The 25,436-nt window shown below is 37.3% G+C and overlaps 1 protein-coding gene across 1 annotated transcript; it reads left to right on the top strand.

Annotated features, from left to right (window-relative positions):
• Window positions 1–483: 483 nt before the first annotated feature.
• Window positions 484–24,347, top strand: LOC121294300 (unconventional myosin-Vc-like). Its single transcript, XM_041217887.1, has 41 exons — window positions 484–676; window positions 2,501–2,611; window positions 3,157–3,328; window positions 4,063–4,207; window positions 4,411–4,567; window positions 5,257–5,400; window positions 5,638–5,719; window positions 6,002–6,109; window positions 6,309–6,415; window positions 7,087–7,352; window positions 7,843–7,924; window positions 8,011–8,151; window positions 8,991–9,116; window positions 9,249–9,332; window positions 9,497–9,628; window positions 9,743–9,840; window positions 10,537–10,623; window positions 10,967–11,078; window positions 11,652–11,863; window positions 11,960–12,125; window positions 12,459–12,605; window positions 13,339–13,503; window positions 13,747–13,840; window positions 14,448–14,511; window positions 14,694–14,874; window positions 15,238–15,331; window positions 15,894–15,957; window positions 16,160–16,240; window positions 17,343–17,523; window positions 17,752–17,845; window positions 18,055–18,118; window positions 18,491–18,659; window positions 19,320–19,404; window positions 19,627–19,725; window positions 19,985–20,139; window positions 20,655–20,744; window positions 20,959–21,109; window positions 21,606–21,891; window positions 22,267–22,441; window positions 22,604–22,684; window positions 22,814–24,347. The coding sequence occupies exons 1-41, from the start codon at window positions 650–652 to the stop codon at window positions 22,964–22,966; spliced, it is 5,232 nt and encodes a 1,743-aa protein (XP_041073821.1). The 5' UTR covers window positions 484–649; the 3' UTR covers window positions 22,967–24,347.
• The last annotated feature ends 1,089 nt before the right edge of the window (window positions 24,348–25,436 follow it).

The following is a 25,436-nucleotide window of genomic DNA, read 5'->3' as shown; positions in this document are numbered from 1 at the left end:
TGTTTTAGGAGAACACATTTACTATAAAGCATATAATTTATGTTAATGTATAAATTATATTTAAATGTGTGTTTTCATAGTAGTGTTAAATATTTTTTTCCCCACATTCATTATGTAATGTACAGTAAGTGACATATTTCCATTCTACCATTATGGCTTTAGGATTGAGGTTTAATTACATTGAGGTTTTTTTGTTTGTTTGTTGTTGTTTGTTTACACATACATACAGAAGTAAAAGGTAACCTACTGAATATGTTCTGTTTTGTTTTATGTACACATATATAAAAGATGATGCACCAGTAATTAAGGCGCTTTTCCCATGGCACTTTATTAGCTTTCAATTTATTGATCCCTGTGTAAATAAACACACCTATCAGTTGAGCCATTGTCACAAGACGGGTTATGGGCGGAGAGAGGGAGGTTACAAAGTCCGGGATCTGACTGCGGAAAGGTTGTAGACACTTTTTTCAGAGTTCTCTCCTACTGTAAACAGCATCACTGTAACCTGAAGTGGAGTGGAAGCCAGTTGACCTGGAAGCCTTCCCATTCAAACTATAAAGGAAGACGCTTACACCAGCATAGTTCAAAATCTGGATTTTAGGACATTACATGAATAATTATATTTTCTACAGCCCTACAACCCGTTACCATGGCTCTGGCGGAGCTGTACACCAAGGTAGGACTGTTTTTTGTCTTGCGGGAATAAAGTGCTTGAAGGAAAGTATGTTCACCTGTTGTAAAAATATGGACGTCGGAAATGTCACCTGAAACTTAGAGGATTCACATAGTTTTTATTTTTGCAACGTCTGTTTGCAGTTTCTGTTTATGTTGCTATATATACAAACTTATATGCAACCGTTGAGAAGTTACCTCGTCTGCCGGAATGAAGAACCATATGGTGCGAAACTTACCGAGATAGTGTTTACACTGAGTAGGCTGCTGTAAATATGAAAAATCCCTGATACTTTATACATAATTCGTATTATGGTCCTGGATTATTTAATTGCTGTGCAATGAACGTTTTATTAAATATAGTACAATTTATGCTCTAAAAAATCGCATAGCTCCTACGACGCGCAAAACAGAATTCAAGGACAGCAAACACTGTAACAGTAAATATATCACATGTAAGGTAACCGCAAAATGAATTTGTAATAAAACCAGGCTACCAAAGATCTTTTCCTCCAAATTTAAGATCAATTACATATAAACATTTCTCTTTCTTCATTTTGTCAGCAGCAGAATGTTGTACTTTATAAAAACAACTGGGAGTAGATTGTGTGTGATAAAGTACATGCGAGGACAAACAGAACAATTTGTATGTGTGTATGAGTTATGGCAAAATAGTGTAGGCTAATGTGAAGCAGTAGTATTGTTATGTGATGTATAGAAAACATATATGCGAGTTAAACTAAAGCCTTTTACTTTTCTTGGTTTATACATTTAAAATGATATATGTGTAACAGTATACAGTAATAGACTTATCATAAAGTAAAGGCCCTATGTTTGTTTGTAGGGCTTGGTTTTTTCTGCTTTAAGAATTATTCAACTCAACACTCTTAAAGCAGAAAAAAAAACCTACAGCATGAATTTATTTAAATACACAATCAGAATGTTTTGTTCCCTAGCAACATGATTTATACATTTAGAATATCCACCTCTATTTATAAAACAACAAAAAATAACTATACTCCTGTATATAGTTTAAGTAAAAATTAATGTATGCCAGTCCATAAAACTGTATAGGGATTGTATTTCCTCTGAGGATTATCTGGGCCAGAAATGACTATTACACTTGGAAGCATATTGCAAGTGGTTTGCAGTTTAAGTAAAAGCCTACAACTGGCTTTCATTTGGAAAACGAAAAAGTGGTTAAAAGTGAAAGCATTGGAGCAAAGCTCCTTTTACCAAGGAAAGTTTTCAGTGTAGTATTGACTTCCCATGTGAGTCAATTCATTGTGATGGACAGGTTTTTCTAGTTGTTTAGCATTTTGCTGTCTGTTAAAAAAAAATGACTAGAAGCTCCCACAATCATGAAATCATCATTCCTATATAACATCTGACAGCTTTTCATAGTTTGCCCTCATGTGCACTCCACTGTACTTCAAAAATCAGACCGTTTGCATTCAACAACAGAACATATTCAAGCCTTCCTGTCACTCAGCCAGGTTATGAACTAAACAGACATGTTCCTGTTTCTACCTTGAACCACAGGAGGGTCCTGTATGAATGCCTTCTGCAAAGTGTAATGTGGTTTCAGGAAGCAAAACTCATATCTTTTTTTTCCATCAGCTGATTTTGTTACACTGACAATCAAGGACAATGTTTTTTCTTTTTTGTTTGCAAAATTAAAAAAAAAAAAAAAAAAAAAATCAGAACAAATGGAAACAGAAAAATAAACAGAAATGTTGTTTATTGTGGAAGTGTTGATTAGTAAAAACACTTACATGAAAAACCTCATCTTTAAATTGCCTGTTCATGCTGTGTTTATGAATTATAGTACAACAGAGTGTGGATCCCTGATCTAGGAGATGTCTGGAAATCAGCTGAGATCACCAGAGATTACAAACCAGAGGAAAATGTGCTTGAACTGCTATTGGAAGATGGCACAGTAAGTCCCTTGTTTTTATTTAATAATACTTTTCCTAAATAGAAATTGTGTTTGTGCTAATTAAAGTTAAGAAGAACACATGATATGAGTCTAAATAAAATGAGGAATATACATGTTAATAATCAATGTTTTAAAGCAATGAGAATAGGGTCTTATACTTAAAACTATTGCCAATATTTACAATGCCTACATCTGACCGCCACATGTTCTTAGTTGTTTTGAGAGAATTGCGAACTGAAAAAAAATCGAAACAAACTTTTAAGCTAGAATTTACTATTGTGCACAAGGAATAACAGCATTGGTTTCCAGAACAGCTCCATTAACATCTGAACTCATTGCCAGAATTAAACATGAATTCAGTCTTTCTGTCTTGTGGCATGCATCATTGTTTCTGTAAGGAGTAGACCTCTGGGTTTCTTAATGCACGGTGTAAAATGTTTTGGTGTTGCTGTTAATACAAACAATACAAACAGTGTGTGATCCCTGTGTTCTGAAGAATGATTGCATCACAACTACTATCTTTACCGAATTGCATTTTCTCCTAGGAATTAAAATACCCCCTTGATTCAGTTACCAAGGACCTGCCCCATCTACGTAACCCTGACATCCTTGTTGGTGAAAATGACCTCACTGCCCTCAGCTACCTCCATGAGCCTGCAGTCCTGCATAACCTCAAAGTGCGCTTTGTGGAATCCAAGATTATCTACACCTACTGTGGTAAGTATTCTATCCATAACAGCCCATGTGTACCTCTGCAATTAAAATCGAATATGTGCAAAATCAGCATACAGTACACACATTCCTTTTAATGTGACCACAAAGAGATCCTTCACACTGTAACACTTGGGGGTGGAGTCCCCACATCAAAACTGATTTCAGCACTGAAGACACTGAAAAAGACTTTGTCGAAATGTTTGTCTCTGAATTTGTTATGCTTCTCTTTGTAATTCTAAACTGCATGAAGAACACAAATATTTGTTCTAAAAAAAAAAAAAACAGTTAATTCTCTTTCTAGATGGGGTTTAGGTATAAAGTATGGCTTGTAATGAATAAACTGTTCGTTTAAAGACAGCCAGCAAACACCTGACTTTTTTCCATGAGTAGAATGTGGCTTCACTCCCTATTACCTCATCCTGATTATGCATGATGAAAGGCAAATAACATGTAAAGCTAACGAGCGGCCTTTTAATTCCCCGTCAAGGAAATCTGTCTTTCAAAAACATCAATCAGATTAAAAACCTTTCTGACAGCTCAAGGTAAAGGAGAACATTTTTCTTTAAGAATCTGTTGGATTATTGTGTGACAAAATGAAGATTTAATGAAGCAGTGGCTCACGTCTGTGTTCAGCTTAATACAAAACCAACATTATTTGGTGTCTGTTTACAACTTTACTCAATAGTTTGGCTTTTTCAGTAATACCAGTGCGCATTATGTCCCCTATTCACATTAAGGTATTATACTTGTGGCCATTAATCCGTACAAACAACTGCCTATCTATGGAGATGCCATCATACATGCATACAGTGGCCAAAATATGGGAGATATGGACCCTCACATATTTGCTGTAGCAGAGGAGGCATACAAACAGATGGCCAGGTGAGTTTTTAAGATATAATCACCTGCACATCAAGAGCCAGAGTTAAAACCTGTGAGAAACTAGAAGATGAGTAACACAAGAGCCAGTTTTAAGTTGAAATGTACAGTAGTGGTTTTAGTGGCACCATCAGGTACTTACAGGACTTGCAGCTCTACTGTATGCATTTGATCATATTTTGGCATGTATTTCTGTGTGATTTTAGGAATAATAAGAACCAGTCTATTATAGTAAGTGGGGAATCGGGAGCTGGAAAGACCGTGTCTGCTCGCTATGCCATGAGATACTTTGCCACTGTTAGTAAATCTGGCAGTAAGACGCACGTGGAAGATAAAGTCCTGGCATCAAACCCAATAACAGAGGTATGCTCAATTTACAGACTGGTTCTGGGGCAAAAAAAAAAACTAAAGTTGGCCTTGTAACATTGCTTAAATATATATTTGCATTTCTTGTGTTCTGGACTTTGATGAAATATTTCATTATTTACTAAAAGAATGATAGAACACAGCATACACTGTTATTCACTGACCAATAACAGAGCACAGCTTGAACTCTTAGTTATCATTGGTTGCTAGGTACCACTCCTGCAGAGGAGTCTGTTCTACCATAGTGAATACTTTTATAAAAAATCTACATTTGGGAAATGCAATATTTGGTACTAATCACAATTTTTTTTTTAAGTCTATTTTGATGAATTTCTGCGCTAACTAGCACTACAGAAAGATAACCCTAATTTAAAAGTTCAAGTGTCTTGTAAGATTCCTTTACTGGGCTGCTGTTCTGAATGGAGTTGTCTTTCCTGGACCGCAGTCGCAGTCTGCAGTTTTGAGTTATCTTTCCTAACCCTCTATAGCGGTCTGTAGGGTTAAAATAGAAAAACAAACTGTTGTACATTGTTCTTGCATTCTTTAACAACGGCTTTGTAATGTTTCATGAATTCCAGTTTTAAAAGTAATTCATCACTCTGTCGAGAAATATTGTAATAAGTCGTAAGTGATGTGAACAGGGCCTATCAGTGACCATAACAGTTTTATTCTGTGATCTCTTTCAGGCTATCGGCAATGCTAAAACAACAAGAAATGACAATAGTAGTCGATTTGGAAAATACACTGAAATCAGTTTTGACCGACGCTATCAGATCATCGGAGCAAACATGAGAACGTATCTGCTGGAAAAATCAAGAGTCGTTTTCCAGGTAAGGTGGGGTTGCATGAAACTGTTTACAATGTTCACAGATAGCCTTATTATATTGATTTTAGTTTCAAACTGAATTTTTTTTTTTTAAGTGTTTTGTATGGAATTGATGAACTGCTGGACTTACTACACTTTAAAATAGCATTTTTTTTTTTTCTAAATTATTGTATCTTTAAATTAAATATTCTGTAATGTACTTCAAACTGCAAACGTTTCTTCTAATTGATGTCTTCTTCAGTCAGAGAATGAGAGAAACTACCATATATTCTACCAGCTCTGTGCCTCTGCAAACCAACCAGAGTTCAAGAATTTGAAGCTGGGTAAGTGTGTGCTGAGCTCATCATTATTCCATGTTACAGGGGTAAGTGCAAAACAGAAAAAAGGAAAACCTTTACCTCGGATGCAATGTACAGTTAAACATGTATCTTCGAGCAATTGTAAGTTTGTGCAAGTACTTGATACCTTGAAACATGAAATTGTAGACAAACGCTTCAGCTTACTTGCATTGTGTTTATACCTTACTCTGTGTTGTTAGGCATTGAAAATCAGATCTTGTATTATTACTGTCAAAGTTGGCTTTAGTCGTCTTTATTTTTTTATAGTTAGTGCTGATGAATTTAGATATACCTGCATGGGTGGCAAAATGTACATTGACGGAGTGGATGACAGAGCTGACATGATTGAAACCCAGAGGACTTTCTCGCTGCTAGGTGAGACGTGTATTTCAGATGGAAATGTAGGCTTTAATGTTAATTGTGTAGTTTGAGCAAAATAACTATAGCAAGTGACTTATTGTATTTTTAACTATAGTAAGAAACATGATTTGTCACCGTGACCTTTGAACGAGGAGCATAAACTCATTTTATCCCAGGTTAATCATTTCAAAACATTTTGCATCTTTCTTGTCAGGTTTAAAAGAGGACTTTCAGATGGACGTATTTAAGGTGCTGGCAGCAGTCCTACATTTAGGCAATGTAGAAATCAAAGGCATCAGTGACGACAGGTCTTCTGTCAATGTGAGTACAGGGGGAATCGTTAACTGCTGCTCAGTGTAGCCCCTTATTGTGGGAATTAAGATTTTCTTTATTTCAAATCAGTATGTTACTTAGAGGGGTTGTTGTTTATAAATTGAAAGTAGATTAGTCTTCTTTTAAATTTAGAGTATTCCTTTTATAGTATTTGGTAATAACAATGTTTTTTTTTTTTAACTGGACATATTTTTTTAATATAGTGCAGAACGTCCCAGTGTAAATTACATTTCAAGGTTGTAAGAGCATGAAAAAAAGAAGACAGTAATAATATAGCAGTAGGAGTAGGCAACTCTGGTCCTGAGGTCGTTCTATAGCAGGTTTAACAGATATAGAGAATTAACTGCTCTGTGATATAGAGAATTAACTGCTCTGGGACCCTGAGAAGCGATAGCTGATCCATTACTTAAACACTCAACCATGCGGTAAATATACAGCTGTAAAAAAAATAAAAATAAACTCTGTCAATGTCTTGTGTTTATAATGTGTTGTTCGTCTAATTTTATAACAGAAAGAATTACTGAACTCTGAATGTTAACATTGTTAGTTAACCCTTTGCTGCCCAGTGTTGACATTGAGAGCATTAAGTAGTTATGGTAACATGCCCAAGGCAGTGACGGATAAGCACTGATTGGGCCTGTTTCTTCCTGTTATAACAGCCGAGTGACAAACACCTGGCTGTGTTCTGTGGTCTACTCAACATCAGCCCTGATGGAGTGTCCCGCTGGCTGTGCAATCGGAAAATCATCACGGTCTCTGAGACTGTGGTGAAACCCATGCCAAAGCTGCGAGCCATCAATGCCAGGGATGCCCTGGCCAAACAGATCTATGCCCACCTGTTCAACTGCATCATCGACAGAATCAACAAGGCTCTTCAGTTTCCTGGGAAGAAGCACACCTTTATTGGAGTTTTGGACATTTACGGGTATTGCCTTTCTAAGAAGTCAAAGAAGTGTTGCTTTTTAGAGAAATACAGTATATCTCCATAAAGGATTTCAAATCTAAAAGCGTCAAGCAGTGTGCCATCCTCTAATACAGGAGCAGTACAGAAAATAAACCTTTTTACAGGTTTTAGGAAAATCTTATTATATAGAGGTTGAGCATTATATACAAAATGTAATGTGCTTGGTATTTTTTATTTGATTTTACAAGAGATGTGCATTTTACAAGAGCCATAACCACAGTCCATACATTCATGCATACCGGGACAAGGGATGACATTTTTAAACGATTCTACCTCCAGTCTCAACTAAGTGGTGTACAGTATATTAATGAGGAGCCAATCTTAATAACTTCTTTCGCCACTATCAATACACTATAGTTCGGTTTTATTTGGTGTTGCTAATAAAGAAGTACAAACATCTACTTCTAAGCTACCTTTTCAAATAACGTATCTCACCTTTTCTGTATTTTAGGTTTGAAACATTTGAAACCAACAGTTTTGAGCAGTTTTGCATTAACTATGCCAATGAAAAACTGCAACAGCAGTTTAACCTGGTATGTATGATGGGTTTGTTCCCAACATGACTGTCTCTTTTTTCCATTTGATGTGCTTTGACTGATCCTGGTTACACTCACTGCAGCATGTCTTTAAACTGGAACAAGAAGAATACATGAAGGAGGACATTCCCTGGACGCTGATTGATTTCTATGACAATCAGCCTGTCATTGACCTCATTGAAGCGAAGATGGGTATCTTGGATTTGTTAGATGAAGAGTGCCTGGTAAGAACTTCCTCTAATACCTCCTTACATTGTGAGTAATGGCAGAAGACTTGGAACTAGCTCTAACCATAACTGTAAAGTAGACCAGTAAAGACTGTGAGGCTCAAACTGATGAAAAAATGAAATATGTAGGACAACTCCATGTACAAGAATAATATTCTATCAGATTATAAACAAGTGCTGTATTTATTCTTCTAAAACTGCCACAGTAAATTTGAATTGTAATGTTGCAGTTTCCCCATGCCTATACGTATTTCCAATGGTTTGCCATTGTTTTATTATACAGAGTGATTAAAACTTACTTTCTAATCACCCTGTATTTTACTGTACCACTTTGTACAGATATTTCTCTGTGCTTGCCTGTGCTTTACCTGTATATGAATTAAAGGTACAGATTAACCAAACAAAATGTCAACCTGGCCTTCAGTTCGTCATAAAAATAATAGGCCGGATTTATCAAGGTCACTCATCAAAGAGTGATTTCAAAGACGAGCAGAAAAAACAAAACAAAACAGACTAGGTACAATACTTCCAGCATATAAATTCCTCCTTGCTAGTTTTGTGTAATTAAAATTTTAGTTTGCTTCATAATATGGCCCTGAATGTTACAAAACTAGTAACTAACTTAGGCTCACCTTTGACACTCTTTATATTTAACCTTACTAGTAGTGTTGAAGTTTTATTTTTCTTAAAATAAAATGCACCTGCAGAAATCTGTGCTTGGTTTACCTATTCGGATTGTAGATACTAATACTTTGGTTCATGTTTATAAATACTTCAGCAGCTCCTAGCTACGCAGATAACCCTTTTTTAGTGACGGTCCCTTCCCTTTTCTCCAGTTTCCACAGGGCAAAGATGAGAACTGGCTTCAGAAGCTGTATAACAATTATCTGAACAAGAACCCTCTGTTTGAGAAGCCAAGGATGTCAAACCAGTCGTTTGTAATCCAGCACTTTGCTGATAAGGTAAAACAACCCCACACATATATTGTGAAGAAAAGAAACAATCAAACCAGTAGCGAGCAGTGTGCACTGAAGGCTTCCAAGTACTGTAAATGTATCCTTGATGTCTGTAAGCATGTGTTCTTTTTTGACCAGGTGGAATACAGATGCCACGGATTTCTGGAGAAGAACAGAGATACAATGTATGAAGAGCTGATTGACATACTGAAGGCCAGTAAGGTGGGTCCTCTTATTATCCCCTGCGGAGATGCTTATCCACAGCAAATCAGATTTCATTATTTTGTTTTGTGTTTTTAAAAATAGAAATCATCCACCATGAACTAGTTCCCACTAGTGGAGTTTATATAACAGCAACCTATTTGCATCTTTTCTATTGGTTTCAGTTTGATCTCCTTGCAAACTTCTTTCAAGAGCAAGAACCAACTTCTCCCTTCAGTAAAAGCATTAACTTCAAAGCTGCCACACCTGGAATAAAGCCCTCAAACAAACAGCTCCGTACGACAGTTGGCAACAAGGTATTGAAACAAGGCTTTACACCAGTGACAGTCTTGCTGTATTATAAGTATTTTATTTCAAACAGCTGTATATCCACAGTACATCTGTACACAGTTACATATATTTTGTTTCAGTTCCGCAGCTCTCTGTACTTGTTAATGGAGACTCTGAATGCCACAACGCCTCACTATGTACGGTGCATAAAACCGAATGAAGAAAAGCTCCAATTCGAGTAAGTGCACCTTTTTGTGCAGCCACTGTATGAATGTATAATTTGTTTTAACTACCCGACTTAAAAGAGTTATTGCCCGCATTGTCAAACAAGTAACACAGTAATAGTGATTCACGATGTGATACAGAAAATAAAAGACAGAGCACTTGTTATGTTATTTTTTTTTTAATCGCACTTCCTGCAGTGATTTAGAGGACACATCCCAAACCCCAGAGCGGACATTTTGAAAAAAGCTTTGAAACAGACTTTAAAGTTATAAGTGTAAAATGTTGTCAGGATGTTAACAATGAAAAGAAAAATTATAGGTATGTTATTTAAACATTTGTAGCAACACGTGAGGACGTTTAACGCTATATTTTTCGGAACCCCTCTACTCTTTAAAAGTACAGTGCGCATCATCACATTTCAGAAAGATATCTAAAGCATTCCTTTTAAATCAAAGATTAATAATAACACCTTAAATGGGGGTGTATTTGTTTCTGTATTTATAAATAATCCTGACAAAAGCAAATCTGCTCATTCTATTCAATTGGGATCGTGGCATCTGAATTAGATTACATTTGTTATTGGCATTTTTTGATTGCCTGCAGTATGGACAACTATATACATAAGGTATATAAGGTGGCGCACTGCTGTTTTAGGGTATTTTTTGTTGACGGGTGAAACCACCTAATTAGAATGTATCCTATCTTGTAGATATGATTCAAAGAGGGTCGTGCAGCAGTTGCGAGCTTGTGGGGTTCTTGAAACCATTCGTATTAGTGCTCAAAGCTATCCATCAAGGTAAGTTGACATAGATACACTTTTACTTGTGTCATTGTCCAGACATGTTCTAAGGTATTAAGCGTATTATTGTTCAGTGTTGGGGTGAAACACACCCCAAAGAGATTGTTTCTGCTACCTGTAGTGACAAAACACAGTACAGGAAAGCAGCTGTTATGCTGTGGCATCAGATCAAACAAACCTTCATTTACTAGCTAGATCAGTTTTCTTCTGTTGTGCTCTGTGCCAGAAGTCAGGATCTTTTTGTAAATATTGTTGGTGTGGGGCTTTAATGGAATGGCTTTGGCATGTATCTGTCATGTCTGTCCTCGGGCAGTTTCAGAATTTGCATTTCCATTTGCAGGTGGATGTATACTGAGTTTTACAGTCGCTACAGCATTCTAATGACACAGCAAGAGGTTACACTGAACGATAAGAAACAGACTTGCAAGACTGTGCTGCAAAGGTTAATTCTCGTGAGTCTTCTGATCAGCCTTGTTCTTCTACTGTTTAATTCAGAGATTCAGGAAAAAAAGAAAACAATCTTTACCTTTGTTTTCAACTACATAAAACATAAAGGTTTTAACAGCATCACTTCATCAGTGTAAAGAATAGTAGCATATGAAGAGTATTGGCTACTGTTGATTATTGATTAATTGATTATATTTTGTTAGTAATATTTTTTGTTTATTTATATACAAGTTTACCATAGTAATAGCATAATGAAAGCATGATAAATTTACCATGGTAAACGATGCTAAATGTGTAGTATAACCAGGAAAAAGCATGCCCTGTGGAAAATTACCATGCACATTTATCGTGGTAAACTTTTATAAGGGTATCCCAGCTCTTCCTCAAAAACGTGCCAAACATTGGTACTTTCAGCAAAAATTGCTTGACATTGGTTGAGTTCTGGAATGTGCCCACCTCTGAGTCATGAACAGAACTACCCTTGGCACTTCCAGTTCAATTTAAGATCAGACCCAGCCCTGCTGTAGATTATTGGTGATGATCATGACTGAGGCTGGCAACCTGTTCTGTTCCCCAAGGATCCCAACCAGTACAAGTTCGGCAGAACGAAGATCTTTTTCCGAGCAGGTCAGGTGGCGTACCTGGAGAAGCTGCGATCAGACCGGCTGCGAGGAGCCTGCATTACGATCCAGAAGAACCTCCGAGGCTGGACCCAGCGCAGGAAGTACCTCCGCATGAGAGAGGCCGCCATCATCATCCAGCAGTATGTGCGAGGCAAGTGGGCAATACGGTAAGCAAAACTAGGGTAAACCAATTACATTTACACACTCATTCTACAGTGGAGTGTTTGAGCTGAACTAGCTCAAGTCTTTCCTTGTTGCCTTAGGCAAACAGTGAGTGCCGCTACCTTGAAGCAGGGCTGGGCAGCCATCATTATCCAGAAGCACTGCCGGGGCTTCCTGGTACGCCAGGTCTGGCAGCTTATTCAGGTTGCCACGGTGACCATCCAGGCCTTTGTTCGGGGATGGCTTGCTCGAATACGATTCAAGAAGGTAAGTTTTGGGGGAAGGGAGGGGATATTAATGAAGCATATTCCTAATTCTATCAGGGGTCTGACAGGACAACCACCATTTCACAGCCTCTAGTGCAAGAGTCCAGCACTGTACCCTGTGTCGTGTGACAAGTCTTGCCAAATGTGTTTCCTTTATTTTCCTACATTGCCTTGACGTTTTTACTAATAATTTTCTCAGAATTGATGAACTGGCATATAGTAGTGCATTTTATTTCTACTTTGACAACTAAAACTGAAAGGCTTACAACAATACAGGACAGTCAGTTCAGGTATTGTCTCCCATTTTAATCAACCCCTTTTCTGTTACCTACAGATTCTTCAGGAACACAAGGCTACAATCCTGCAGAAGCATGCGCGAGCCTGGCTAGCCAGACGCAGGTTTCAGAGCATTCGGAGAGTGGTGCTGAATGTGCAGCTCTCTTACAGAGTGCAGCGACTGCAGAAGAAACTGGAGGACCAAGTGAGGCACTAACAGCCTGGGGGGACTGAACCAGAGAGTGCTGCTTAAACTGGGCCACTGGGCCAGAAATATTTTGCTATTCAGTATAAACTAGCAGACTTATTTGCCGGTGTACAGTACATACAAAAATATATGCTATCCTATGAATGTTCACTTTACTTTGAAACTGATGAATAAGCTTGAACCTACAGAAGAGAAACCCTCAGAGAAAGATCTACTTGTATATTTGTATATACACATCTTTTTGTATATTTCTGCTTGTGGACAGGCCTGAAAATTGAAGTTTCACATAATTATTTACAATTTATCTTCTTTGAGATCACTGGTTAAATGGATTATATGGCTGTAACTGAAATAATGGCATTAGATATTCACAGCAAATTTATTTAAGGTGTCATTGGTAATAGCTGAAGGTACTTTAGTTGTTCTGTATGTCTGAGGGGCAACACTTTGTTTTAAATGCCATTAATAACACTATAATTAGTAACTGAATGTGTAGTTGTGTAGTTGCTGTATTATTATTATTATTATTATTATTATTATTATTATTATTATTATTATTATTAGTATTATTAGTTATGTAGCAGTCTACTTACAGAGACTTGTGGAGACTTGGGGCTGAACTATGCGTCACAACTGCTGCCACAGAGTCTCTTAAAATAGCATCTCGGTTTTATGTCTCATTCGAAGAATGTTTTTACGATTTCAATCTAAAATCTCTTTGAACCCACAGAACAAAGAGAACCACGGGTTACTGGAGAGGCTGACAGGACTGGCCAGCGCTCACTCCCACGATGTAGACAAGCTGCAGAAACTGGAAGCCAATCTTAAGATATCCAATGCACAGAAGAAGATGTTAGAGGAAGACTTGAAGAAAAATAAGGAGGAAACCAAACAGGTACTGCATATAACATCACTGTGATCTGCACTTGCCTCTTCATGTATGGAAAACAAGTTATTCCTTGTCATTCCTTGAGGAACTTATAACGTCTACCACACTGCATTGCTGGCTGATTCCATCTCCATCTCTCTACTGCTTCTTCATTGTTTAAGGTCGGCCTCCATCTTTTAGACGGCTTAGTCTAAAAGAGTAACCACAGAATGCCCCAAAAGCCTTAACAGTATTTGTCTTTCACCAAAGGTTATAACTCAGCTACAAACCCACAATGCCAACCTTACTGAAGAGAAGCTGAAACTGGAGAAAAAGCTCCAAGAGAAGTCTCAGGAAATGAAAGGTAGGAGCAGCATACTGTATTTTGTGTTTCATTACTTACCACACTACAATGGCACTATAATGGCACCTCAATGGCTACAGTTGTATGAGCCCTTTATTAAATGGTACTACAGTGGTAACATTTCACAATAATGTGGACCTGAATTGTTGGGAGCTTTGGGAGCACCTGTCCGTGCTCTCAGAGTGCAATATTTTGTTGCTGTAATCCACTGCAGTACCTTATCTGAATCTGTGTGCTACATTTTGATTTTATCAGTGTGGTTACTGATAATGTTTTGGTTCTGTCATGGTTTCTTCAGCATAATATGTTCATATTATAATTGGAGCCCACTTGTATCTTTAAGCAAATATTTAAATCTGAAAGTAAGGATTCCAACAAATCTGAATCAAGCCAAACTATTATGTTGTTATACAGCATTCCTAGTGCAGTATATCACCTGGCAGTCTAACGACTGGTTTCACAGACCCAAATTAGAACTCGTCTTTGATTGCCTTGCCTAAGGTCACGTTAGATCAGAATAATACTCAACGAGGGCTGTAAAACCAACATTTAATGACAGAGTCATGGCTCTTGTGCAAGTCGTTCATATGTCTGCTTCTGTTTCTAGATAATGTAGATGACATCAGGAAAAAACTCTTCGAAGATCTAGCAGGAGTGGAACGGGAAAGAAAGTACGGCTCAAATGTCTTTATTTGGCTTCCCACGCTGGTTGTCTATAGTTAGAGATTTTCCAAAAATTATATATATATATATAACTTATTATATTTTTATTGTTGTGAGTGAGCGAGAGAGCGAGTGATCGCCCCGCCCCACCTGCCCGTACTGTTCTAGTACATCTTTTGCCTGCTTTCAGAATCCTGGAGAATAGCTTTGAGGTCCAAAAGGACGACTATGAGAAGCAGATAGAAGCCCTGAAAGAGGAGATGAAGTGTCTGAGAGAGGAGAAGATTCAGCTGCAGCAGCAGGTCCAAGAAGAGTCCCTCATTAATGACGGACTCAAGCAGGACATCGCCCAGCTCACAAACCAGGCCAAGGTAATCCCTGCAGGTGTTTCCCCTAGTCAGCCCTAGATGTATTCAATGCACAGAGGCAACACTTCATCTATTCTTGGTCGCCATGGATTTTATTTTGCATTAAGGGCTCACAAAGTGTGTAGTACATTACAGACTTGTCTTCATTATTTGTTCTTCTATCAAACAGTCCTTTACATATAATAACATGCAAACACATGTGTTCAGTTGTACAGTACCGCCTAAATACCTTATGCCTTTAAAAAAAGGGTTGCTGATTGCAGCCGTAAATAAACACAAACATGCATTTCGGATTCTCTCGATTGCAAGTGGCACTTCAAAAACCCTGCGAGTTTCTTTTTTTTAAAAACGCTTTGAAAAACACAGGTAATCCCAGAGCTGCGGAAAGAGATTGCGGTTCTGGAGACACAGAAAAAAGAGCAGGACAAGCAGTTCAAAGAACAAATGCAGGAAACCAGAGGTACAGTAGAAGCATCGACTGTTTTGCATATCACAAGCTTCAAAATTAAAATAGGAATTTATATATTGAATAAAGATCATGTTTTCTAAAACTACTTATATAGTTATGAGAATTGTTGGTTTTTTTGTCTTTACATTTTGTGGTAATTGTTCTATGTTTGTGTTACAGTGAAACCTCTCTACTAAGGCCAGATAAAGAACCAACAGAGAAAGTTTATTAACATTGACGTCAATAGAATTGGGATTGCAAAAATGTGACCTTAATTGTGGAGTGGCCTTTGTACTGGGGTTTAACTGTATTTAAATAGTCATGATGTTTGTTATGAGATTCTTTTTTGATGACCAATTAATTGTGATAGAGCAGGCTTATGCATTTCAGTGTGATGGTATTAGGATTATTTGGAAATATTACAGCCCATACTAGAGAGAAAAGGGTTGCTGTTCCTTGTCCTAGTGACACCTTGTGGTCACATACATTATTGTAGCCCATTTGTTATTTTGTTTAGACCTTGTTTTGGTCCCATACAGTAAATGGTAACTGTGGATTTTGTATATTTTTGCAGCGAAAATGTCAGAGGTGACAAGACAGCTTCTTGGAGGACTGAACAAGGAAGAGCTGCTTTCCAGGTACAAAGCCACTTTTGAGAACTGCATTCTGTACTGTGTCCTTTGATAGCTGGAAATCGGTGTCCAATTTGAAGCAATCTGGTTGAATAAATGAGTTCACATGAAGCAATATACTAAATGACATGTACAACATATTTTAGCAAGACTTGTCGTACATAAAGTAGCTCAGACAATACCAAGAACCTTTCTTTTAATTTTTCAGATTATCAAAAGAGGATCTGGAACAAATCAATGAAGACGGAGAGCTACTGTTTGCTTATGAAGGTCTGAAGAAAGCTATCAGGTCCGTAGTTCAGGGCATCTTTAACTTGCTACTGTCTTAGCAAATTTTAACTCAAATATGTGCTATGGAACATAATTTAGAATTTGCTTTAAGAGAAAATGGTTGCTGTATGCTTTTAAAAAACGAATGGAACATGTCTGGACAATGACACAAGTAAAAGTGTATCTATGTCATTAAAACCTGAGTAATCTCTTTACTGTTGATGTCATTATTTGTTAGAGTAGTGTTTTTATTCCCCTTACTATTCCCCTTGTTTCCTTGGAAACATGCTGTGCCAATACTGAAATTGATTTCCTTTGTTTGGAAGCCTTGTCGTGTGACTGTGTGTCTACTGCCTGATTACAAAGAAGTCATGTGACACTGTCATCTTGCAGCTCTGTTGACCTCACGTTCTCCATTGCACTGTCAGCTTTTGTGATGGGATATTAACCCATGGACATGTTTTCTTTAATTATTTTTTATTGGTAGCACATGTTAACCAGACTATGGTAACATGTTGTAATTGAAGTTTCTTGCAAATAAGAATTGACCTTGTGTTTGACTGGGTTAAGATGCCCTACAAATTCGTATTGGGCACTAGCAGGGTTAAACAGAGCAGTCATGACTGACTAGTTATTCTAGAAGTCCCGTTCTACCAGGATTAACAGGTAGCTCAGGCAAGCATGTGTCAGTGTGACCTCAACCTGCTCTCAGAATGAAAAGAACAGTACAGGACAAGACAGGGCTTCAGGCAGCTGGAGGCATTAATCCCTAAGGGCCAGATATTTTTAGGATTTATAATTCACAACACAGAAGTAATATTCTTATTACGGTACTCCACAATTAATTTTGGGGAATTGTCTAACCATAGATAATGATAATATGCTAGGACAGTGGTGGTCTTTGTTCCAACGCTGTTCTAAATTGTTTGTTTGAAGCATAAAACTCCATCCAGACCCCAAAGTAGTTAATTATGTAATTTGACCAGTTCAGTCTAGGACTGTGATTGGACACCCCTGTGCTAGGCTAGTATACACTTCAAAAGGAAAATGGAAGTTGCTTTACGCTGTATTTATTTATTTTTTTACAATTTCACCAAATGTTACTGTTGTCTCCTATTTAGGGTGATGGAGAACCATTTCCAAGCACAGCAAGAGAGCTACGAAAAAGAAATCGAGAGCCTAAACTACAAGGCCGAGCATCTCCAGCATGAGACAGATCATTTGCAAAAACTGTTCAGAGAAGAGAACAACATGAAAGACAACATCCGTCAGGAGGTCAAACGGCTGGCCTCTGAAAACATGGTAGCGGGCTCTCTTTAACAGTTAACACTGAAGCTGTTATTCTTAAAGGATTGTTTGAGTGAATTACAAAAAATGCCTGTAATGTGCTGTAGACATTGTGAGCCCTGTTTATAAAACATTAGTATCAATATGCGCCTTTAGTCCTAAAATATCTCATAAATATAGAGCATATTGTAACAGCTACTGTTTGGTAGGTTAATGGTGTGTATATTTTGTGTTTCTCTGAAGGCGATTCCGCAGTATAAACAGCAAATATCCGAACTACAGAGGAAAAACCAAGAGCTGAAAAACCGCTTGAAGGACCAGGCTATAGAACTGAGAGGTACAAAAAAAGAATTAGGACTTTGCTATAAGATTCATTAAACACATCGTTGCAGCTGGAATATGCTGGCTTGAAAATTGTTCGCTCTTTTTTTTTTTTATTTATTTTTTTAACAAATGTGTAATAAAGTGTGGTCCTTTGTACATTAAGAGCTCTTGTAAGGACCAGCACAGATGTATTTGTTCTGTGTCATACCTTTTTTTTTTCAGGGAACATGGAAGTAATCACTTGTGAGCTGCGCAATAACCTTGAAGAAGAAGGCTCACAGCGAAGGTAGGGTATGACCGCCGATGCTTTGGAATGCATTTTAAGTTACTTGCTTGTTTTGTTTTAAACAGGAAAGTCACTGTATTGATTGACAAGACAGCACAACAGAATGTAGACACAGAATGAACGCGATTATTCAGATAAGCAGCACCACTATTATCACAAGATGGCAGTATATAATAATCAAAAGAGCAGTGGATTTTAAATCACGTAGACCTCCTCCATTTGAATTGTATTTAGTGATGTTAATAAGATACACCACCCATCACCACCAGGGAAATCACATTTTGGTTCACTGGCATGCAATCATCAGTAAGTGCTACCTTATAAATTAAAATGAGCAGAAATGAAATACATCTGCTCTGTTTTCAATTGAAGAATACTGGAGCTTCAGAAAGAAACCTATGAGAAGGAGATGCAGGAGCTGCAAGAGAAGGTTGCGGAGAAACAGGATGAGAACGACCAGCTGCTGAAACAGTTCCAAGCCGAGAGCCAAGCCAAAAACAAGTTGCGACAAGAAGCCTCGCGACTGATTGCCGAAAACATGGTTAGTATTGATGAATGACTGCCTGGCTTTGATATTACGTGCTGTGATATTTAAAGAACAGCCTTAAGATACAGAACAGTCAGATCTCCCTGTTAAAAGTTTACCATAGTATTTTCACATTGTATTTTATCAGTTTTACCAATGGTTATAGTATGCATTTCATTAGTTTACCCTGGTTTGCATGTTTTTGAATATGCTTTACCATACCTTACTGGGCTTTACAATGCTTACCTGTGCGCGCTTTACCATTCTTTCACTATGCTTTATTACACGTTACTATGCTTTTACAATGGGAATCTTTTCTAAGGGTTGTCCCCGTTGAATGTTTTTTTGTTTTTTAAATAGAAGTCTATTTAAAATGTATTTGAGGGTCAATGCTGGAGTGGATTGTAAACGTACAGTTTGTACTTTTTACTATGCCACGATACACTCAAGTGGGATCAAACTTGGTATGGGCATTTCTTATAAGTTTTAGTGGGTGTCAGAATCTCGTCTACTTCTGACCTTTTATTGGGTGAACTTAAGAACAGCTTGGTCAAATGTGATTCAACCAATTTTAATGGACAATCCCTTCTTACAAACTGTCAGTATAGGTTCCACGGGCCACCAGTTTGTTTTATTGTTGTTATTTGTAATGCTGCAATGATTTCGTGATTTCAGGACTTTGAAGAACAGGTTGATATGAAAGACAGATTGATAAGGAAACTTCAAAATCAAATACAGGCCTTCCGGACAATTGAGAAAGGTAACACAGGCACACTTGTTTCTAATATTATGCTGTGTTTCTGGGTTTGTTAAGCTATAGCAGGTTGAGGCTTTCTGAATTGATGCATTGTTCTCTTGTCGTGTGTCTGTGTTCTGTGGGTAGTGTTGTTTTTTGCCTTGTTAAAAAGTTAATTGATGCTCATAACTGAAAACACTCAATAACACATTGTATTCTCTTTTTTTTTTTTTTTTTCTAAAATAGTAAATCAAGTCCAAGAACCAGTTGCACCAAAGGAATACCTCGGAATGCTGGAATACAAAAAGGATGATGAATCAAGGCTAATTAAAAACATCATTCTGGGTATTATTATTATTATTATTATTATTATTATTATTATTATTATTATTATTATTATTATTATTATTATTATTATTATTATATGCTATTATCTAAAACAATTACAAAACAGTCTATAATGGATTGTTCACTTTTTTCCAAAAGGATATACTGTAAGGTGTGTGATTTATAAACTAGTTTCACTAACCCAGTAATGATGCTGCTGAAAGCTAGAAGTTCAAAGTGCCTCAATGTGACACAAGTCCTGTCCCTTGTATCGCAGATATGAAGCCCCGAGGCGTGGTGGTGAACATGATCCCAGGCCTGCCAGCGCACATCTTGTTCATGTGTGTGAGGCATGCCGATTACCTCAACGACGCAGACAAGCTGAAGTCATTGATGAACGCAATCATAAACGGGGTTAAGCAAGTCATTCAGGTAAGCTGCTTCTGGGAACAATTGAGACAGAGTTTCAAATATTACACAGGTTAAGCTGCTCATGAGTGTAATCATGAACATAAAGTGTATGGAAACTTAAAGTACAAGGGACATACGTGTCCCACAAATAAAGTTAGCATTCATTTCTCATTTTTGCAACGAGCTGCAGGAAACCAGGTTAGAAATTTACTGACAGATTGCATCTGGTCAACTAAATTTTCAGTTTCCTTGTGATACCTGAGTTACTCTTAAATGCGTTTTAAGAAGAAACCGTTTGAAAAACCGCTCAATACCTTAACCTTCAACAGTACGTTCAACAGAACACCTCATGGAAGATAAGAATTGCAAAAGTTGTTCTTATACTTACTTATTGTTTTTTGGTTTGGTTATTCTATTATCATGACAGTCAATACCGTGGTTACTAAAATACTGCTGTAGCTTTGAATCTTCACAAATCTTCTAAGAGCATCACTACCATACAATTTTCCCTGAAAGACTCTTGATGTGTGTTCTAGGAGCACCCTGAGGATTTTGAGACGTTGTCATTCTGGCTCTCCAACACATGCCACTTGCTGAACTGCTTAAAGCAATACAGTGGGGAGGAGGTAAGACTCATCTGATCAGACTATCTACACAAAAACAAGCAGCTCACAGACTCACAAAGGAAAAATCTTGCCACTTGCTAGCTTGCATAATTGACAGTCCACTGACCACTGGTAGTACAGTCCTAATCCTCACTGGAGCATATAAGTAGTAATGCTGATACTGTTACCAAATATAAATCTGTAATCATCTGAATTGTGTCTGTTTCTGTTTAAGGAATTTATGAAACACAATAGTCCACATCAGAATAAGAACTGTCTGAAGAATTTCGACCTGTCTGAGCACAGGCAGATACTCAGTGACCTGGCCATTCGCATCTATCAGCAGTTCATCACCGTCATGGAGAGCGGCATTCAGCCAATGATTGGTGAGAAGCTGTAGAGAGAGCTTTACAATAACCTGGAAGGGTCGATATGCCTAATGCATACGTTCTTCAGTTTATAGCAGAGATTTGAGCTCTAGTCTCATGAATGCACCAAATGAAGCTGTACAAAGTGCAGTAAATAGGATACTATATACTTAGTGCTCCCTCTTGTGGAGACATTGAGTAGTCTTCAAGCCTTGATATAATATAGAAGGAACAATTCTTGAACACTTTTTAAATTATATTTTTCAATAACATTTTAATGATGTCAAATTTTTATATTATTTAACATCAGATAATCAAAGAAACTACGAAATGGTGTCAGTTTTTCATTAATTATATGGAAAACTATAAAGCGTTATGTAATCATGTAATCTAATACGTTAGCATAACATTATTCAGCAGATTTCATTCGACTTCATGAAGCAAAATTTGTGGCCATAGCTGTAACTGCAGTTTCTCATCTTTTTTTTTTTTCTTTTCTAATTGAATGCACCAGTGCCTGGAATGCTGGAGCACGAGAGTCTCCAAGGTATTTCCGGTATGAAACCCTCAGGGTTCCGCAAGCGTTCCGCCAGTATCTATGAAGACACGGAGGTGTACACCATCTCCAGCATCCTGCAACAGCTGGGCTACTTCTACAGCACCATGTGTCAACATGGCATGGACCAGGAGCTGATCAAGCAAGCCGTGAAGCAGCTCTTCTATCTCATCACAGCCGTCACGCTGAACAGCATCTTCCTCCGGAAAGACATGTGCTCCTGCAGAAAAGGAATGCAGATCAGGTAAAGGCATTCGGATGAGACGCTTGCAAGAAACTGACTGAACAGAGGATCCTGGATCTTACTGGGTGCTTAATGTCTTGACTGCTTTGACCTGGCATTACATTAGACCTAAACAAAAAGGAGACACGGAAGTTCTCTTCAGCTTTTTAATGTTTGCACGCAATGCAGACTTTATCCATGCCAGTCATTATAAATAGGATACCATTCACTGTGCCATGTTTTTTCATGTTACTGTAGTTTTATTCAGCATTGTCAGATTTTCTTGAGTAATTTAGATTTCCTTTTGTCAAGCATAGTTTATTGTGGGTTGTTAATGTGTCCTTCATAAATAAGGCCACCCATAGATATATTAAGCTCTTTCCATAACCCTCACAGGTGTAACATCAGTTACCTGGAAGAATGGCTAAAGGAGAAGAATCTTCAGGGCAGCTGTGCCATAGACACAATGGAGCCTCTTTGTCAGACGGCCTGGTTACTTCAGGTCAACAAATCAACAGACGAGGATGCCAAGGAAATATGTGAAAGATGTTCTGGGCTTTCTGCTGTCCAGGTAACATTCTGTACTGGACTGTAATGTGATACTGTGGCACCCAACATTATTCAGACAATTACCCTACGTTTCAATAACCATAATTGTATATACAATATTATAATATATGAATAAAGTTTCCCCTCTCAAGGTGTAATCTCCTTTCTCGTTGATCTCGCACAGGTAGTAAAGATTCTCAACTCGTACACACCTATAGATGATTTTGAGAAGAGGGTAGCTCCATCATTTGTACGCAAAGTTCAGGTAAGACATTTAGCTTCTGCTAAAAATCATACACTGTATGTTGAGATGTGTGTGGTGTTGATAAAGTATGTACAGAAAAATACAGTATGATTTTGCAAATGTCTTGAAACTCATGTCTTTTGTTTGCAGTCCATTTTGCAGGGGAATGAGGGCTCTGCACAGCTGATGCTGGACAGCAAGTATCTCTTCCAAGTCACCTTTCCTTTTAGTCCCTCCCCACAAGCACTGGAAGTGATCCAGGTTCCCAGCAGCCTCAAAGTGGGATTCCTAACTCGAATCTGAAGGCCCAGGAACAACGACAGGATATCAGAAAAGGAATGGGTGTTCTTCTGCCACTTTGTAAACACACAACATTTCACTTGTTATAACTCTGGTTTCAAGGAAGCAGATATGAACTTTCAATATATTTTATAATGGTGTAACTGAAATACAATATGTGAACCATTTGTACAGCAAATTTGTACTATTGATTTAACTAGAAGTTGTTTTTCTGTTTGTAATTACAACACTTTTTAGAAAGCTGCTAAAGGTTTTTACTGTAGTTGTGTATTTAGATTTGTTGAATTTACAGCTGTAATTGCAGTGCAAATACAAAGTAATTAATGTGTTTTTTGTTGTTGTTTTACAACTGGATTTTACATGCCTACCCACAGCAATCGCAGTTCATGCCAAAGAAAAGTGTTTCAAGCATGTTGACATGAACTACAACAAATATATTTCCACATAGAGACCAGTTCACACAGCAGATCTTGTCTATTGTGGCTCAGGCTGTTCATTTGAAAAAGTACAAAAGACTTTGTCGACGGTAAATGTTTCTAAAGCTATACATTTTACATAGTACTGTATGCTGCTGGTGCAAAAGTACAACCACAAAAACTAACATTCATTGTGAGGAATCTCCAGCCAAAAAACGAATAAGGTTTTGGCTGTAAAACACCACAAGTAATCTGCAAAGGATGTGTTTATTATTTCATGCTGCTGAACACCGACAGACAGGTAATGATGGAATAGTCCAAATGCAACTCTGTTAAAAAAAAAAAAAGTTTTCTGTTGTTTTTAAATAGTATAACATTTTAATGAAAAGATAAAAAAAAAGATAACTGCACGGTTTTCTTTTACAAAATGTTTTAATACAAAATAGGAGCACCTTAATATCTGGCAGTAAGTGGTGCCTTTGTGTGCTATTTGCAGACTATTCATGTATTAACTATTTTGTTCTTGATTGTGTCCTAATAGGTATTTATGAAACAATATGCGAGACAGGGCTGCCACTGGATACCACAACTAACCACAGTCTGAACTTAGGAAAAAACAAAAAAAAAAGAAATATATCTATGTTAAGTTATTATGACAAACTGTACAGTATATACCAAATATTAAATCCAAAGGGATTGTTTTTTCACTCTCCAATCCATTGTGCTGTAATTTAATTCTGAAACATGTACAGTATTGCATTGGCTTAAACGTGTACTGTCTTTATTCATGGCTATCTAATTGTAAATGAACTCTTATCTTGCTATGAGGTCTCAGTCTGACCACTACTGTATTACAACCTTATTATGTCCATGCAATGTGCTATTGTGCTCAGTTAATATTATTATTATTAGTATACAATATATGTCTTTCTACTTATGTAAAGCTGCATAACTAGCAGCATGTTTAAATAGTGCCCTGAACATTGGTCAGAGACCGCCCTATACAGCAATATGATTCTTGCCAGCTCGTAGCATCACAGGTATTGTGCTGTATGTTTACTATGAAGACCAGTCACATAGTAGAATTGACTAGCTTTGGTTATTGTAGACATTTACATATATTTAAATAGCATGCTAATTGTTTAACATTACAAAAACATGGAACTAATTGCTCTAAAAAGACCTTGATAAATCTGGCGCTGTCGCTGTTAATTACAGAATGCAGCATGCAGGTTTTTATATAGCTGTACAAAACTATAATCCTTTCTTAAGTGGATTACCAGTCAGTCCTTCAGAATCAACCTGCTTCACCTCTGTGAAGACAACACGCAACTCTCTCTGCTACAGAGCAGTACAAGGAATTTCTCTGTAACAAGGTATGTTTTTCTTTAAAACTATTAAAATATATCCATCTTCAAGGCATTTGTACTGGTATTCTTGAAAATCAAAGGTAAATACAAACGAAATTGGAATTTAGATTTATTTTAAATCTTAACATTTAGAATGCACAAAACCTGAACACAAAGTGCTGAATCTATTTTTTTTTTTTTCAGCACCAATTCAACACTTTAAACAAAACGGTCAAGATGGACTTTTGTGATTTTAATTACAGTGTATAATTAATACATTAGGATGATATTACTGAGATTTTATAAATGAATATACAAAGTATGTGCCTGATTGGCATCACATCCTCTGGCTTTGCTTTTGTGGTCTGTTTTGCCTTCATGGTGCTAAATACAGGTGATTGTTTCATATTTTTCCAAAACACCAGCAGCAGTGGAATGCGCCAAAAAAATGCCCCTTCATGATGACTGATGTCATCATGACTCAATGTGACCAAAATCTTATAACTTAAGTCTGGTCTGGTATTATTTATTATAATGTAGGCAACATTTACAGTATTCTAGATATTGGAAGGTGACCGGCAAGTAGAGCTGGTGCTCTTTTTCTTGTATTCACTGCCACTGATCTGGAATCAAGCAATGGGGATAACCCACTGCTTATCTAGTATACAGCTGTCAAATTACTTTACAAGCAAGTAAACTGTGCAGACC

The sequence above is a fragment of the Polyodon spathula genome, chromosome 19 (genome assembly GCF_017654505.1).
Source record: "Polyodon spathula isolate WHYD16114869_AA chromosome 19, ASM1765450v1, whole genome shotgun sequence".
Taxonomy (NCBI): domain Eukaryota; kingdom Metazoa; phylum Chordata; class Actinopteri; order Acipenseriformes; family Polyodontidae; genus Polyodon; species Polyodon spathula.
Note: the sequence above shows the minus strand (reverse complement) of the source record. Positions and strands in the feature narration are given on the sequence as shown.

Bases quoted from the DNA above. Each gene is read 5' to 3' on its own strand.
- LOC121294300 (XM_041217887.1), top strand. From the start codon at position 650: ATGGCTCTGGCGGAGCTGTACACCAAG. The intron at 18,660-19,319 runs GTTAGTATTGAT...TCGTGATTTCAG, and splicing joins GACTGATTGCCGAAAACATG to GACTTTGAAGAACAGGTTGA. The intron at 19,405-19,626 runs GTAACACAGGCA...TTTCTAAAATAG, and splicing joins CTTCCGGACAATTGAGAAAG to TAAATCAAGTCCAAGAACCA.